The following is a 14,065-nucleotide window of genomic DNA, read 5'->3' as shown; positions in this document are numbered from 1 at the left end:
GGTGTGACACATTGCTGAAGAGATAAAAGCCACCAAATGTTTCATTCTGTGTGCTTGGCATTATGTGTGGTATACGTAGTCAAAGGGGTCCTGATCATCAAAAGCCCCTCACTCCACCTTTTGCACAGCCCAGGAAGCCAAGGGTTCATGTCCGACAAGTTTTTTGTTTCTAGCAAAACAATAGACGAGTCATAAGAGATACAAATAGGCGGCAGAGGTGAGTTATATGAAGGGATTGCGGTCACGGCAGACATCACGAACGTTGTCAAAGGGTGGTGATGCTGGCTGCACCTAGGGCCAAATGCTACATCTTGCTTTTTAGGGCACCATCTAGTCCTGTGACACGGCTTCAAATTGAGCTTTCAACCGATTCACCAAAACCAGCTTTGATACTACATCAGATAGATCCTGTACGGAGTAAACTTCATTCAATCGTTATGGGGTGTGACTATCTTTAGACTGAAGCAAAAGACCTGGCAATAGATTCCCTCACAGCCTCAGCCAAGACAGTGTTAGCGCCACGAGCCGCATCCACAGCGCCGTCAATCAACGCTTCATGGCCCGTACGCCCGTCGTCCTTTTCAAGAGCCGCCCTTGAACTATCACCCTTGAGCCAGAGTTCAGTAATCTCATCGCGCGCCGGCATGTATGCCACCACACAAGCCGACAGAATCGATCGATGTTCCGCGGGATCAATGTCAAGCATGAGTCGCGGGGCAGATGATGCGGACTGATCTGGGTCATCTGAAACCAGAGCAGCGACACCACCAGATACAAGATCAAGACAGTCAATGTGGGCATCTGCAATGGCAGCAGAAGCCGCTGTGATACACCCGGCGAGAACGTTCATCATTCCCCATGACGCATCGTGTGAGTCTGGGGCATCGCCCCACCAACGGTCGTCTTCTGCTTCAATGATTGTAAGAGTGATATCCAGACCACTCTTGGGCCAGCGGTCGGCAATGATTGCGCCACGGAGGGCGGTCTCTAGATGTACACCAAGGTCACGCTCGCTGGCATCACGGATATGTCCTTTCCGCTTGCGGGCGGCAAATGGCGCATACTTGACATGAGTGGTGAGAACAAGGTTCGGTGAGAATGCAGCAGAGCGGGGGAGTGGCTTTGGTCCGTGGACAGTACAAGCCAGCTTCAGTGCTGAGGAGGGTGGGATCAGAGATTTGGGGTTGGAGCGGGCGGCGGCGAGGGAAGCGGATGGTTCAAATTCAAGGTATGAAGAGCCTGAGGCAGTTGGAATCAATCCTGTTTTGAGAACTAGAGCATTGAAGGTTAGCTGTGATCAATAAGAAGCTTGCCGGCGATTCATACAGATTTTCCGTAATTCGGTGGGTTGGCGCTGGCGCTGGGCGCGATTTGCAACGCCTGTCGAGGATTCTTGAAGGGATGCAAAGACTGGGGGTCTTGTACCACCAGGTGGCCCATTGATACGTCTTCTATCAGCCATTTTAGGTAATTCGACGCAACACTGAAGCTGTAGAGAGATCGCAATGGTTGCAAGTCCCAGAAACGGAAATCTTGGGAGTTTGCACTGTTTGGAGGCCCCACCGCTTAGCGCCGTTTGGCGACTTTTCTTCAATTTTTTGCTCTTCCCCTTCCTCTCTCTTTTCCACACACATCCTCTAATCGGGAAAACTCCATTCAATGTCAATGGAGTTGACTTTTGATGGTAGTTGATATCTTACCACCAAATCCACAACTAACTTGCTACATGTGAGTGCCCTTCAATCCCTCCAACCCTGTCTACATGATCGAGAGAGTTCCAACTCCTGTTTGGCGACGAAAAATGGGCCATGAACAAACATGCATCACCATCTGATAATGACAATCACTTCAATATTGTTTTGCAACATTCCACTGCTATTCATCTGGAACTAACAGTTAGTTTAAAGACAGGAAGAAAAGCCATCTCTGTGCTTGTTTTAGAGCACACTGGGAGGCCACATGAAAATCCGAAACTAATGGTAAGACAACACCTATCCTTTTGCCTTTGCCATCTGCACTCTTTGTGATGAGAAAACATTTTCAGTTCTGCTTCTGCAAAATTTTTGAAGATAACAAAATACCTTACCAAAAACTCCTGATCCTCCTTGAGTCATTATCAATGTCTTTCAATAATCCTGTCAGTGACATGCATGCTGACAAGTCAAAAGATCTAGCTGTAATCCATGGCATTGATGCTCTGTCTCATCTATTTAAAAGGTACATCGTTGTCTTACTTTGCACTTCATGTTCCCCCCCAGTTATTATGATGACAACCAGTCTATCCATTCAACGACCTCTCTGAGGACCGCCCCTCAGGTTGCACCCAAGCCGTACGGCATTGTGAGGAATACAGGCGTCGATCCAATGTTTTCCACATCCCTTATACCAGACCCTTGTGCCTTCGGGTGTGAACGGGAGGAAGGTTGTGGAGCCTGGAGGCTTTGGGCTCGTCGATGTCTGATTCCGTTCTTTGCATTGTTGTCTTGTCCGCGGCATGGTACTGCTATACTTGGCTTGTGTTGGTTTCCTAATGCTGAGCTGCTTATCCGTCTTGGGTGACAGTTTGGTGCGAGGGGCCAACAGGGGATGGGATGAGTTAACCGGCTTGACTGAATACTTTTATATGCTCCCACTTTTGCTTACAATCGTGGAGCTAATCGTGCTTGCTTTGATCCTCCGGGTCTTTTGGACTTTTGCTGACAGCATTCCAAGCTTTACCTAGGTCTGCACATGAGAGTACCATGATATAATTAAATATGTAATTGATCATGTCTGCATAAAATCACACTGTTGCATCACAATGAACCTGTTTGTACGGAGTAGTACGTACGTGTAGAGATCGAGCTTGAATGTTAATCTGATGAGGACGCTTGACTAGCTCTTGGCTGGATGGGGAAGCTGCATCTCTGTGGGACGTATAACTGATAGAAAGGTGGGAGAAGATGGTTTAGTTTGCTTTGAAAGCCCTTGGGTTGTAGGTACTTGGTAGTCCTCTCGAACTAAGAATCATACAAGCCCGGATGAAGATGGCACGTTTACGAGTCATTCTCCCAAAAGGCCTGGAACACAAAGTCAATCAGCACAATTTAAGAAATCGATTTCTCATAAAGCTATGTACGACGAAGTAAATAAAAAAATGTAATCGGCCTATAGCCAAAACGTCCCCCAAAGTCAAGACACATGAAAATCACCACTGCCACCCAACCCTGGAAATCGAAACAAAACCATCATGGGAATTATTACTCCGTACCTTGAATCTCGCATGGTCAACTACGCGCAAAGCAAAGAAAAGTAAAACAGGACAACTCCTCTTTTCTTCAGAACATGATTTTTCTGAATTGTGACATCTTTCTTTCTTGGTGATTTTGATTTTGTTTTTGCTGTCAAGCATCAATCGGCGAGGGCCAAATCCACTTGACATGTGTCGTTCAACCCAGGTCATTTCTTGCCATCATAAATGTATGTATGACTGGGTTGGACATATCGTGAATCTGCCTCGAGGAATCATTCTTTGCTCTCCTCAAGCGGTGTCGTCGTTCCATTGGATCTTGACATGCTATAGGGAGCCTGCATCATTGACAAGTTAGCGTTGATCCGATCATCAAACTCCAGTCAGCATTTTGATACGTACGAGTACTTTCTTAGCATTGCAGATTCTCCAAGCCAGATTCCGCACGTTGCCATCAGCTTTCACAACCTCAGGGGCTAACTCGATACCGAACCTGCGTGGCGAAGGAGTCAGATCTGAGATAGAATCGGAAGGACCATCAAGAAAGGGAACTCACATCTGATGAACAGCAAAGACGACTCGCTTGGCAAACTTGCCATCCCGTTCCACAAGGCTACCAAACTGCTCATCAACAGTCTCCGGAGCGATTTCAGGATCACGATCGAAACAGTTACGAACGACGGGCAACAGAGCATTCTCAACAGCCGGTTCCACGAGAGAATCCACATTGGCAATAGTTTCATCCTCATCCGACCGGCGAATGCGAATCTCAAATGGTCTCGAGATAGCCATGACATTGTGCATGCCGTTGTGATGATAGCGAAGTTCAAAGACACCCTGGGTCCAGAAGAGCTTGTCGCCAGAAAGAAGAATCTCGCCAGATGCGAACTCGCAGGGCTCCTGGCCGTGACGCTCGGTCGATGGGATAACAACATCACTAGTAAGGATCCCCTTTTCACAGGTCGAGTTGTCATAAGCGCCTTCATTGGTTGCGACCCAGCGGCCTTGCGATGATACACGAGTGACCTCTCGTGATGTGTTGTCTGTGACCCGGTAAAGACCAATCCAATCCTTCTTGCTGTGGTGGAGCGGGGCAGTCCATTTGACCTTGATCGGGGAGCCGTATTCAAATGTCAAGTCCTTTAGATCACCACGGCGGTCCAAGGGCATACGCGCGTTTACACCTTCACGGCCCTTGTTCTTTTCGCTCTCCTCGAATGGCAGAGCATTCGTACCTTCCACGGATAGAGAATAATCGCGGACATCGAATCCAGCCAGGTCCGCATCAATTCGGGAAATGGTGACGCGAGCGGGGTACTTTTGGAAGAGCGCAGTCGTATCTTTAACAAAAGTGTTGACACCCGCGGCGAGTTTGGGTCGGGCGTTGTCAAGCATCTCCTCAATGAACTCGAAGGAGTCGTCGAACATCTTGTCCACACTTCCGTGCAAGTGCTTGAGAGAGGGTGGCAGGGACCGCTTCAGACTCTTAACGAGACCCGCATCCTGGCGAAGACTACGACCGTACAGCTTCTGCATATGAGGACGTTCGACGAATTGAATGAAAGCCAGACTAAGGATGTGGCTCAGCAATGCGAGGAAAGTGACAGCTCCGCTACTGGTGATGAGAACAGCACCCCACACGCCTGCAAGGCCTAGAACGCGCTCTGGGTTGTTGAGAAAGCGGTAAATGCCATTATAGGTGAGCTTGGGTGAGTCGTCAAAGAAGAAATCCCCGTAGAACCAGCCAAATTCACCGAGAGACTCGTAGATGCTGACCGAAGTCCAAATTTGCAGACTGATCAGGCCAGCTCCGAGCACATGTCGGAACAGAACCAGGCCATATCCCCAATCGGCCGGGAGTGTGTACATCTTCCACACGGCAGCTATGAAGCTAGAGTAACACAAGACCATGCTGAGATGGTAGGTGCCCTTCCATTGGTTCCACGCTTCCTGCGGCGTGTCGCCATACTTGACGAAGTGCCTTGTCCAAGACTTGGTGTTGGATTGGTTCCGAAGGATACACCCAACGCCTACGGAATACCAGATTCTGGAAGCAGCAGCAATGACCACAAACAGCAACTGATACCCCGGTGTAGACGGTGTCAAAGTTGTGATAGAGAATACAAGAAGCTGAACCAGCACAATCGATGAATCCGTGGTTCTATACAAATCCAAGTTGTGCAATCCCAAGAGGTTGTGCACGGACTGCGGCGGCTTGGCCGAATACGAAAATGTCGCGTTGGGAGCCTGGTCTTCAGACGGAGTTGGCGCTGTCGGAGTGTCTAGATCGGTGGGCAAGTTGGAAGAAGAATCCACACAGGCAGGTGAGCGCTTTCTGGGTGGTGGCGGATTATAAGTTTTGTCAATGTGTGGATTCTCCACAAGAACGAGGAAAATGAATTGTGCTGCATGGGCAATGATCGAGATGAGCAGCACTTTATAGCTGGCTGCCATAAGGGAGATTCCGTAGTAGCCCGCATAGCCAACCGAGTACATGGGATGAGGTGCCATTTCGAACACGCCGTCGAAAGTCAATTCTTGGTCAATCAGGTAGAAAAAATCACCCCAATACCAGGCATAGTCCTTGACCACTCGATGCGCATCTAGTTTGACCCAGAGGTTAAACAGCACTAACACAATACCTGCGGACCACCGGAGGACAGTCATGAGCACACTCTCATCAACGGGTTGGTGGCCACAAGCTATCGCGAAAAGGCAGTAAGAAGTGAAGTCACACATGAGAATCAAGTCCACCAGACGTCTAAAGACAAGCCAGGTGTTGTATTCAATTGGAGCATTGTCGAACGAGTAATCCTGCGGGATCTTAGTCTCCAGTTCCCGCTTGATCCAATTATACAATTTAGGGTGGGGGTTTTCCCCAGTGGCTGGGTTGACAAAGACTTTGGTCTTCTCTGCCCATCGAATTAGTGTCTTGTGGTGCGACTGATTGTGAAGCAGCCACCCGATTCCTGCATTGTAAGCCAAGCGCCAGAAGAGGTAGGTGACCGCAAAGACCGGGATTTTGGCGCCTGCGGGGAGTGCCCAGAGAAACCAAATATGACCCGCCAATAGAATCAACACCACAAGATCACCATAATTCTTTGGTTCGGAAGGCAAAAGCAATTGGGAGACCATGTCATGAGTCTGGGGAACTGTAAACACTATGAACATGCATCGAACCCGGTTAGCAGCGGGCTCTTGACAAGATACGGAGGGTTTTGGTGCATCCAATTAAGTCCTCTATTCAATTCTAAACGTAACTAACACAGAACAAGCTTACCTGTTCCATCGGGAGTTCTCCCAAAGGTCTTCGATTTTTTGCCATCTTTGTCTTCAATCTCCACTTCGCCAACGGCTGGTAAAGCCTCGCGACCGACTGTTGAATCGACGCGTGTGTTTCTCTCACGTAGTCCATCAAAATCTTGATGGGCCCCTGTTGAAAGGCCTTGATCCATGGTATGCCACTTTACAAAGGTGTTGAGTGAGTGAAAACTGTTGAGACGGAATGTGACGACAGAAGCATGTGATAGTCGAAAAGGCGGAACTGCGCTTAGTCAGTGGGGAAACAGAGGTTCACCTTTGTGTCCAAGGGAGGTCTCTCTCTTTAGAAAGACAAAGAGAAGAAATTACTGAGGAGATCAATCTCTTTTTTAAATCAATCCCGAGCAAGAGTGGAACCCTTGAGACTCGTGAGGCCTTTCAAGAGATGCGCGCCTTCGAATGGAGCGGAAGAAGAAAGAAACGGGGGCTTGATCAACCAACGCCAAGTAGCTCTAGTCCGCTTTTTCGATACGGATTGTTGGGAAAAACTCTCTCCAAGTGCGGCAGCCTGTGCAAGTTGTGCGCTCCAAAGGCACATCCTATCCCATGTACACTTACCGCCTACATATAAAATGCATTGTGATCGTGTCCGTAGGTTCCACAGGCGAATGGGATGATCCACGACCAGTGGGGTACTTGACATCATCCAATTCAAACCCCTGGTTGATGATCGGGGTCAGAACTGAAACCCTTTGTGTGGCGTGTTGCGTGTTGTACGATGTACGGGTTGATAATGCATAGTTGTACTTCTAGTAGCGCACTACAATATCCCTACCGCACTAGGTTGTGTTCACTACGCGATATGCGACAAGAGGTGATCCAATCTAAGCTGCAGCCCAGAGACCCCGCTTCTTGTCCTAGCAGGGTCCTGGATGCAGCCTTTTGATCTGTTCCACGATGATGATGATGATGAATTCATTGACCCGATTTAGCTCGCTTTACATACATGCTGCTATGCGGGGGTTGCGTCCCAGAGCCCGCTCCCGACGATAAATGGTGGTGCATTCCCAGTATGCAGATCCACCCTGTGAGCAGGACTCGATTTCTCGAGGTCCTGCCACCTGAAAAGTAAGGCCACAAACCGGCCGGCGTAATGCAAACAAGACAAAAGAAATGTAAAGAAAGTCAATCCATCTGCCCGGTGTAGATGGTTTCCCGTAGTCCCCGCGGGCGCAGAGTGTCCCCTTCTTTCTCTGCAATGCACCTTCCACTTCTTCACTTCTCTACCTCCACTTCTTCATCCAGCTCCCCGAGTCACCGAGTCCCTGTATCACCAGGACTGCCAGGTCTACTTGCTGCATCACTCCGGCAGGTCGAACACGAATAGGTTCGGGTCATGGGGTCTGTTCCACTAGGCCACGTCTATCCTACTGCAGTAGAGGTTCTAGATCAAGACTCTTGTCCCCTAGTTAAGTGCTGACAGGGCTCGGAAGCCTTTTAACCCTGTGGGGCTACTTGTTATCGAGTAGTTTCATGTTTTCACGGGTAAGACTTGGATTCCCAAAATGTAAATTAACCCGCCTCGGCCTGAACAGGCGTACAAACGACAACACATGTACTCTGGCGTCCTCTAAGACTTGTTTAGTGCTTATTTCAGCTTTGTGGGATCCATCCCAGTGTCATATACATAAAACCAAGGAAGTCACAACGATAGAGACTTCAAGACCTGGCTTAAACGGTCCCGTGTTGATCGAACTGATGCCTTGCCCCGCTGGAAGGTGCTGCCTTGAGGCCCCGAGGCAGACCTGGAGCCTATATCCTCGTGTTTATTCGCCTTCAAACTCCAGAGTACTCACATGTAAGGAATGTGAATGTATAAAGTCTGGATGAGATGGCGACTTCTCAATTCGAGCGAGGCCGAAACGGGAGAAGTACAACGGGAGTATGGCCAGCATCACAGCAATTGATCGTCATGCACCTCCATTACTTCACCTTTGCAAGCTAAAAGCACTTTATGTCCGAAAAAAATCATAGAAGAGTGGATCCATATTTGATGGGATCATTGAATGGGATGTTGAAACCCAATTGGTATTCAACCGTATTGTTGCGCCAATCATCTCACAAATGGGAAATTGGGAGTCTGAGCAATTGCTACGAAGACGTATTGGAGGTATGAAGAACTGCATAGGGTACTTCAAAAAGGCTTAAAACACCGCAACACTACGGCATCGACAGTGAACGATCAAAGCTCGCGCACGCATGCCATGATCGAACTAGAACTCGTTTCCAAGGAGCTTCTCAAGGCGCGCGACAAGGTGTTTGAGGGGCAATCTGAGCTTGTTCCTGCGAAAACATGCAACAGATGCTTATATCGAGGAACTACATCGCGCAATTGTCCCGACAGAAGAGGGAGGACTCGTTCCAAATCCTGAATATCAAGTGGATCAAGCAGCCGTAAATGCTGCAGAGGCATTAAAATGCCGAGTTTGAAGCTCACTTAAAAGACTCAGAGAAACTTGTGTTTGTAGATCTAGCTGGCGCTGAGTTCCTTGCCAGTTCGACCGGGTCTGCGCTTGAACAAACCCCACAGGAGAAGCAAGAAGGGGGGCAGACAAAATCCGACCTTCTTAGGTTGAAGAAGTGATTTGAGCTCGACTGAGCAAGAAATTCCATATATCATACTGTTCCTCTCTGTTGACTGTGGTGCTGCGGGAGCACTTCGGGGCATCGGCCGATGCTCATTCGGCCATTATCTTAAATGTCTCGCTGGAGGCCAGTCAATGTACTGCAGGTATGAATACACTTAATAATGGAGATATGATGGGCTTGGCAAATGGACACAAGAGATATTTGGGTATGCATCATCCATAGTGGTTGGTTATGCATGTTGGATTCTCCACCCATCCTTAATTCTTTACTTCATCTCTCCGTTAATGGTACGATATACCCGTGATTCTTGACTGTTACAAATCTTAGCCATATAGTATAGTGATGATGTTGAAAGGAGTATCTCACTTTCGACTTTCATACACTTTGCTTTGCTTGCAAGGGCTCCGACACCGCAGATACGCCTTGCCCCGCCAATCGCAGCGGGTTTTTAGTCATCCCCGCTTATCAAGCATCAATCCGCCACCGGACGTCGAATTTCTCTGTTTCTTGCGACTACGTAACATCCATTTTCTGATTTTCCGTCGCTTGGCCTCATTTGCTTTGCCACACGGAGCCGCAATCTAAAATGGCGCCCTACGTGGAGGAATTCGCTGAAGAGTCCCTAGCAGTGTCGTCCAAGGTGACACCCAGCCTTGTCGCTCCCGAACCAGGTAAGCATGCGCAGATTCACTAACAGAACACACACACTCATTCTCTACAGAACACTGCCCAGGCCCTGAATCTGAGCAAGCTGGTCAAGGCGATGCCTGTGCCGGTTGCCCAAACCAACAGATCTGCGCCACTGCGCCCAAAGGCCCCGACCCCGACATCCCAATCATCACCGAACGACTCTCCCAGATACGACACAAGATCCTTGTTCTCTCCGGAAAGGGAGGAGTGGGCAAATCTACGTTCTCAACCCTCCTCGCACACGCCTTCGCCGCCAACCCAGACTCCACTGTCGGCATCATGGACACCGATATCTGCGGGCCGTCGATCCCCAAGATGATGGGCGTGGAGTCAGAGACTATTCACATTAGTAACGCCGGCTGGAGTCCCGTCTGGGTGACAGATAATCTGGGTGCGATGAGCGTGCAGTTCATGCTACCCAACCGGGACGATGCGGTGATCTGGCGCGGGCCCAAGAAGAACGGACTGATCAAGCAATTCCTCAAAGATGTGGACTGGGGCGAGCTAGATTATTTGATTGTCGATACGCCTCCCGGGACCTCTGACGAGCATCTGTCCGTCAACTCTTTGCTGAAAGAGTCTGGCGTTGACGGTGCCGTGGTCGTGACTACCCCGCAGGAGGTCTCATTGCTGGATGTTCGCAAAGAGGTCGACTTCTGCCGCAAGGCTGGCATCAAGGTGTTGGGCTTGGTAGAGAACATGTCTGGATTTGTCTGTCCTAACTGCACCCACGAGTCGCAAATCTTCCGAGCGACAACTGGCGGCGGTCGCCGGCTTGCGAAGAAAATGGGCATTCCTTTCCTAGGCTCTGTCCCTCTGGATCCTCGCGTTGGAATGGCATGCGACTTTGGTGAGAGCTTTGTGGATAACTTCCCGGACAGTCCCGCATCCAAGGCAATCAAGCGCGTCGTGCGCCTGGTGGGACAAGCGGTTGGGGAGAACCCGAATGATGTTCTCCCAGAAGATATGATTGATTAAAGGTCTCTTTCTTTTTGGCTTCATTACACAACGCGATGCATAAGGGCAGATTTCTGAGAGATACCACGGCGTTTGGAACATACCTAGCATAAATCATGACTTGACACGATTGGCCAAAATGGCAAAGGAACACATGAATATTCACCACAAATTTGGATTCACACGTAAGGTAATCGCTTTTCATGTTCCTTGTTATGCTGCGTATACCAAAGCCAATTGCTCAATCTCGTCCTCGCCTTGTCTCTTGAAACCCATAACCGCAAAGCCATCCGTGGCAGTAAACGTCTGATAAGTATCAGTTGAGGTGCCTTCCCGCAAGGTGTTACCAGTACTGGTAATAGCCTTGATGTAAAAGTTGCGATTATGGCTATGATACTGTCGGGTACAGAGCTTGGTCTCTGTCCAATACTCCCCGGCGTCCAGGGCAAGGGAGACCCTAGTGCCACCAGGTCCTCCAGGACTTTACCAAGTGGACAATCTCATTTCGGTGATGATGCCGGCAGTGCATGGACATTTATTCACAATGTGTTTTCAAAAAGGGCATTGGACTCGAAAAATTGTGACAGTCATTCGTTTTGACTTAACAACTAGTAGCCTGGTTTGGACTAGTGGCACTCTGAATGCTGAACAGAGTCTCGCTCGCTCTCGGCTAGACTAATTTCCGGATAGCCCATGGGAGGGGCGATAAATGAAAATAGCTTCCTAAACCAGTATATCGTAGGTTAACCAGGAAAACAGTTGGCTGGGTTTAGACCAGAACAAGACGAGCAAACGCAATTAAGTGCGGCGGTGTTGAAGCATTGAGAGGCCGCTCATTTTCGGCGGCGTTCGAGGCCGGTTCAACGTGTTTGAGCTCTTGTCATAGTGGAGTCAGGAAACGAAGTGCCCTTCAAGAAAAAATGATTGTGGAGTTCGGGTGTATTGGTTGGTCCTGGAAGTGTGTTAACCATTGCACACGACGAACTCGAATAATGATGAACCAGTAGGAAGTCAAGTTGTTGGCAGTATAAATGTTTTACTTGTGTAGGGAAACCTATTCTTTTCAATAATCACCTTAGTAGAAAGGAAAGATGGTGTTTATTAGATTTTATTGGCTTATTAGTCTCCACTTGCTCCAATGTCCGTGCATTCCCTTATACCCCTGTCGCAACCCCACGTCTACCAGTGAGAATTTCATCTTTGCCTTGTTATATATCCTGGCAGATTTTCAGCCATGCCACTCGTTAGCATACTATACGGACTAGCCAAGGTATATTCTCACCTAGACTTAAGAGCCCGGTTCTAAAGTCGCTCAACGTTTCTTTGTGTGTGCTATGTTCTGCTGCCCTTTTCGCTATTCACCGTATGTTTGTATTTGACCGGGCGCTTTGATAACTCGTTCGAGCCACATATGGCTGTTCCTCTTTAATCCTAAGAGGAACGATTGTCTAAACTGCGAGCTAACCCGATTCCAAGATTTAAGCTTCAGCGGCGAAGGATTTTACAGATAGTTAGCTCTGTTGCAAGAAATTCCATCTATAGTAGCGAACATGGATCCATCATATCGCGTTCGGCATGTAACATACTGTTGACTTCATTTGCCGTCCAGCGGCGGAAATTGTATTGTCCAACATCGTCTTCGAATCTAGCATCTCGACCCAACTCCTTGAGCGCATGCCGATTTGAATCATAAGTCATTGGCAAAGATCCATCGAGTCCGTAGCCGTATGGGGTGCGTTCAATACATCGAAGGAAGGGTACATTAAGAACTTCGGGCTTCCACCGGAGGGGAAGAGATGGAATGCCCCTTGAAACTCGTAGCCGCCAAATGAGCTCTAGTGTGAGGTCGGTATTGGCAAAAGCCCCATCGTGGAAAGCGAAGGCAGTGATTTGAGCTATCGGGCAATATGCCAATCGATAATCGCCGTGCATGAAGAATTTGGTTCTATTGGCAAGGATCAGTATTGACGTTGCTCCATGAGAAATTCAAATCAAAATTTCAACTTACCCGTCCGCACCTTCCGGTCGACCTTTGAGATTGCGAAACTCGATGATGGCACAGAGCACATCGCGTTTACTTTAAATGTCTTTCAAGTAGAAAATTTCAACATCGCCATAGTAGACCGAGTCCGGAAGATTTTTCAAGGAAATTTGCTTTGGAAGATCACTCTGGAAGGTGTTATCCCGTTTGCGTTTGCCCAAAACTGGATTGCCCGGCGACGAAGTGTCTTGAGGAAGCAAGACGCCAGGCCGCGTGCCTATAATGGCGGACCAGAGCTGGACTGTAGCAAACTGAACAATCATGCTCCCGTGACGAAAGAATCTCGAATGGACCGATTATCAGTATGGCGAACGCGAGATGTGGGGACACTTGCGACAAAGATGGATCGATGATGCAAACGAGCCTAACTGTACAGTGCAGCCACCAGATTTTGAATTTGAAAGCTTGACCCATGCCAAACACCGGTTCGAAAGATGGACAGTAAATTTTAACCGCTGGGTCCCAAGACCCCCAGCTATTCAAGAGGACCTCGAGGGCTGTGGTCTCCCTGTAGGTAATGAAGACTATCACGATGTCAAGATCTCAAAGAACTCGGTCTTTGCGCACCCGAAAAGTGGAACTAACTTATATCATATCACGACTGCAATGGGAGTTATCATCCTCAGAAACGTTGCCAGATATGATGGACCTTGGTGGAGCCAAGTCGCCCTTGCACAGTACGATGTTCATGTTGCCCGGAATCTCTTGAGACACATCTACCTCGAAAATTTCATCAACGAAGATACCAGGAACGTTATACACACAATTTGGGCCAAACCCCAGCCACCTGGTTCCCAAGGGTTTCAGCTATCTCCTACATCAGTAAATCAAGTAATCTGGAATTTCGATCCCCCCGAATATAAGGCCATTCTAGGCACAGAGCTTGGTAAGGGAGTGGCTGCTATTGTTTTATCAGCATTCCCCAGAGGTACATATCGTATCCCCAGCATCGTTGTCTGGAAGAAGTCTAGCATGCAGATCCGATTTGATATTGAGGAAAAAGCTTAGCTGTAAAATGGCGGAGGCCAATAGGAACCTCGTGCATCCATTCAGCAGCTCCCCGGTCTACACAAGCGCTCTTACCGTGCATACAAACAGAATCTGTTAGCTTTATGGATATATGGAGCTGCTTCTCTGTGCCTGAGATCCAGTCGCTAAGTTAGTCTTCTAATGAGTCATGAGTTTTTTTTTCATGGAGCGCTTCAAAATGTAGATAATTGTTTTTCCCCGAACTAGGT

General features: G+C 48.5%; 4 protein-coding genes across 4 annotated transcripts; 1 reads left to right on the top strand and 3 right to left on the bottom strand.

The window, feature by feature from the left end:
• Positions 1–454: 454 nt before the first annotated feature.
• On the bottom strand, positions 455–1,462 carry Pdw03_3407 (3' exoribonuclease family protein; the record flags this gene model as incomplete). The annotated part of the gene is made up of 2 exons (XM_014676734.1): positions 455–1,272; positions 1,327–1,462. The coding sequence occupies 2 exons, from the start codon at positions 1,460–1,462 to the stop codon at positions 455–457; spliced, it is 954 nt and encodes a 317-aa protein (XP_014532220.1).
• Positions 1,463–3,504: 2,042 nt separating this feature from the next.
• Pdw03_3406 (Phosphatidylethanolamine N-methyltransferase) lies at positions 3,505–6,684 on the bottom strand (the record flags this gene model as incomplete). The annotated part of the gene is made up of 4 exons (XM_014676737.1): positions 3,505–3,567; positions 3,632–3,722; positions 3,786–6,390; positions 6,510–6,684. The coding sequence occupies 4 exons, from the start codon at positions 6,682–6,684 to the stop codon at positions 3,505–3,507; spliced, it is 2,934 nt and encodes a 977-aa protein (XP_014532223.1).
• Positions 6,685–9,725: 3,041 nt separating this feature from the next.
• Pdw03_3405 (Nucleotide binding protein Nbp35, putative) lies at positions 9,726–10,807 on the top strand (the record flags this gene model as incomplete). Its single annotated transcript, XM_014676738.1, has 2 exons — positions 9,726–9,810; positions 9,861–10,807. 2 exons carry the CDS (start codon positions 9,726–9,728, stop codon positions 10,805–10,807), a joined length of 1,032 nt encoding a protein of 343 aa, XP_014532224.1.
• Positions 10,808–12,322: 1,515 nt separating this feature from the next.
• On the bottom strand, positions 12,323–13,090 carry Pdw03_3404 (FluG domain-containing protein; the record flags this gene model as incomplete). Its single annotated transcript, XM_066100483.1, has 3 exons — positions 12,323–12,731; positions 12,795–12,816; positions 12,955–13,090. The coding sequence occupies 3 exons, from the start codon at positions 13,088–13,090 to the stop codon at positions 12,323–12,325; spliced, it is 567 nt and encodes a 188-aa protein (XP_065955883.1).
• Between the last annotated feature and the right edge of the window lie 975 nt (positions 13,091–14,065).

The sequence above is a fragment of the Penicillium digitatum genome, chromosome 1, assembly GCF_016767815.1.
Source record: "Penicillium digitatum chromosome 1, complete sequence".
Classification (NCBI taxonomy): Eukaryota; Fungi; Ascomycota; class Eurotiomycetes; order Eurotiales; family Aspergillaceae; genus Penicillium; species Penicillium digitatum.
The sequence above is the reverse complement of the archived record's forward strand: the minus strand, read 5'-3'. Positions and strand labels throughout refer to the sequence as shown.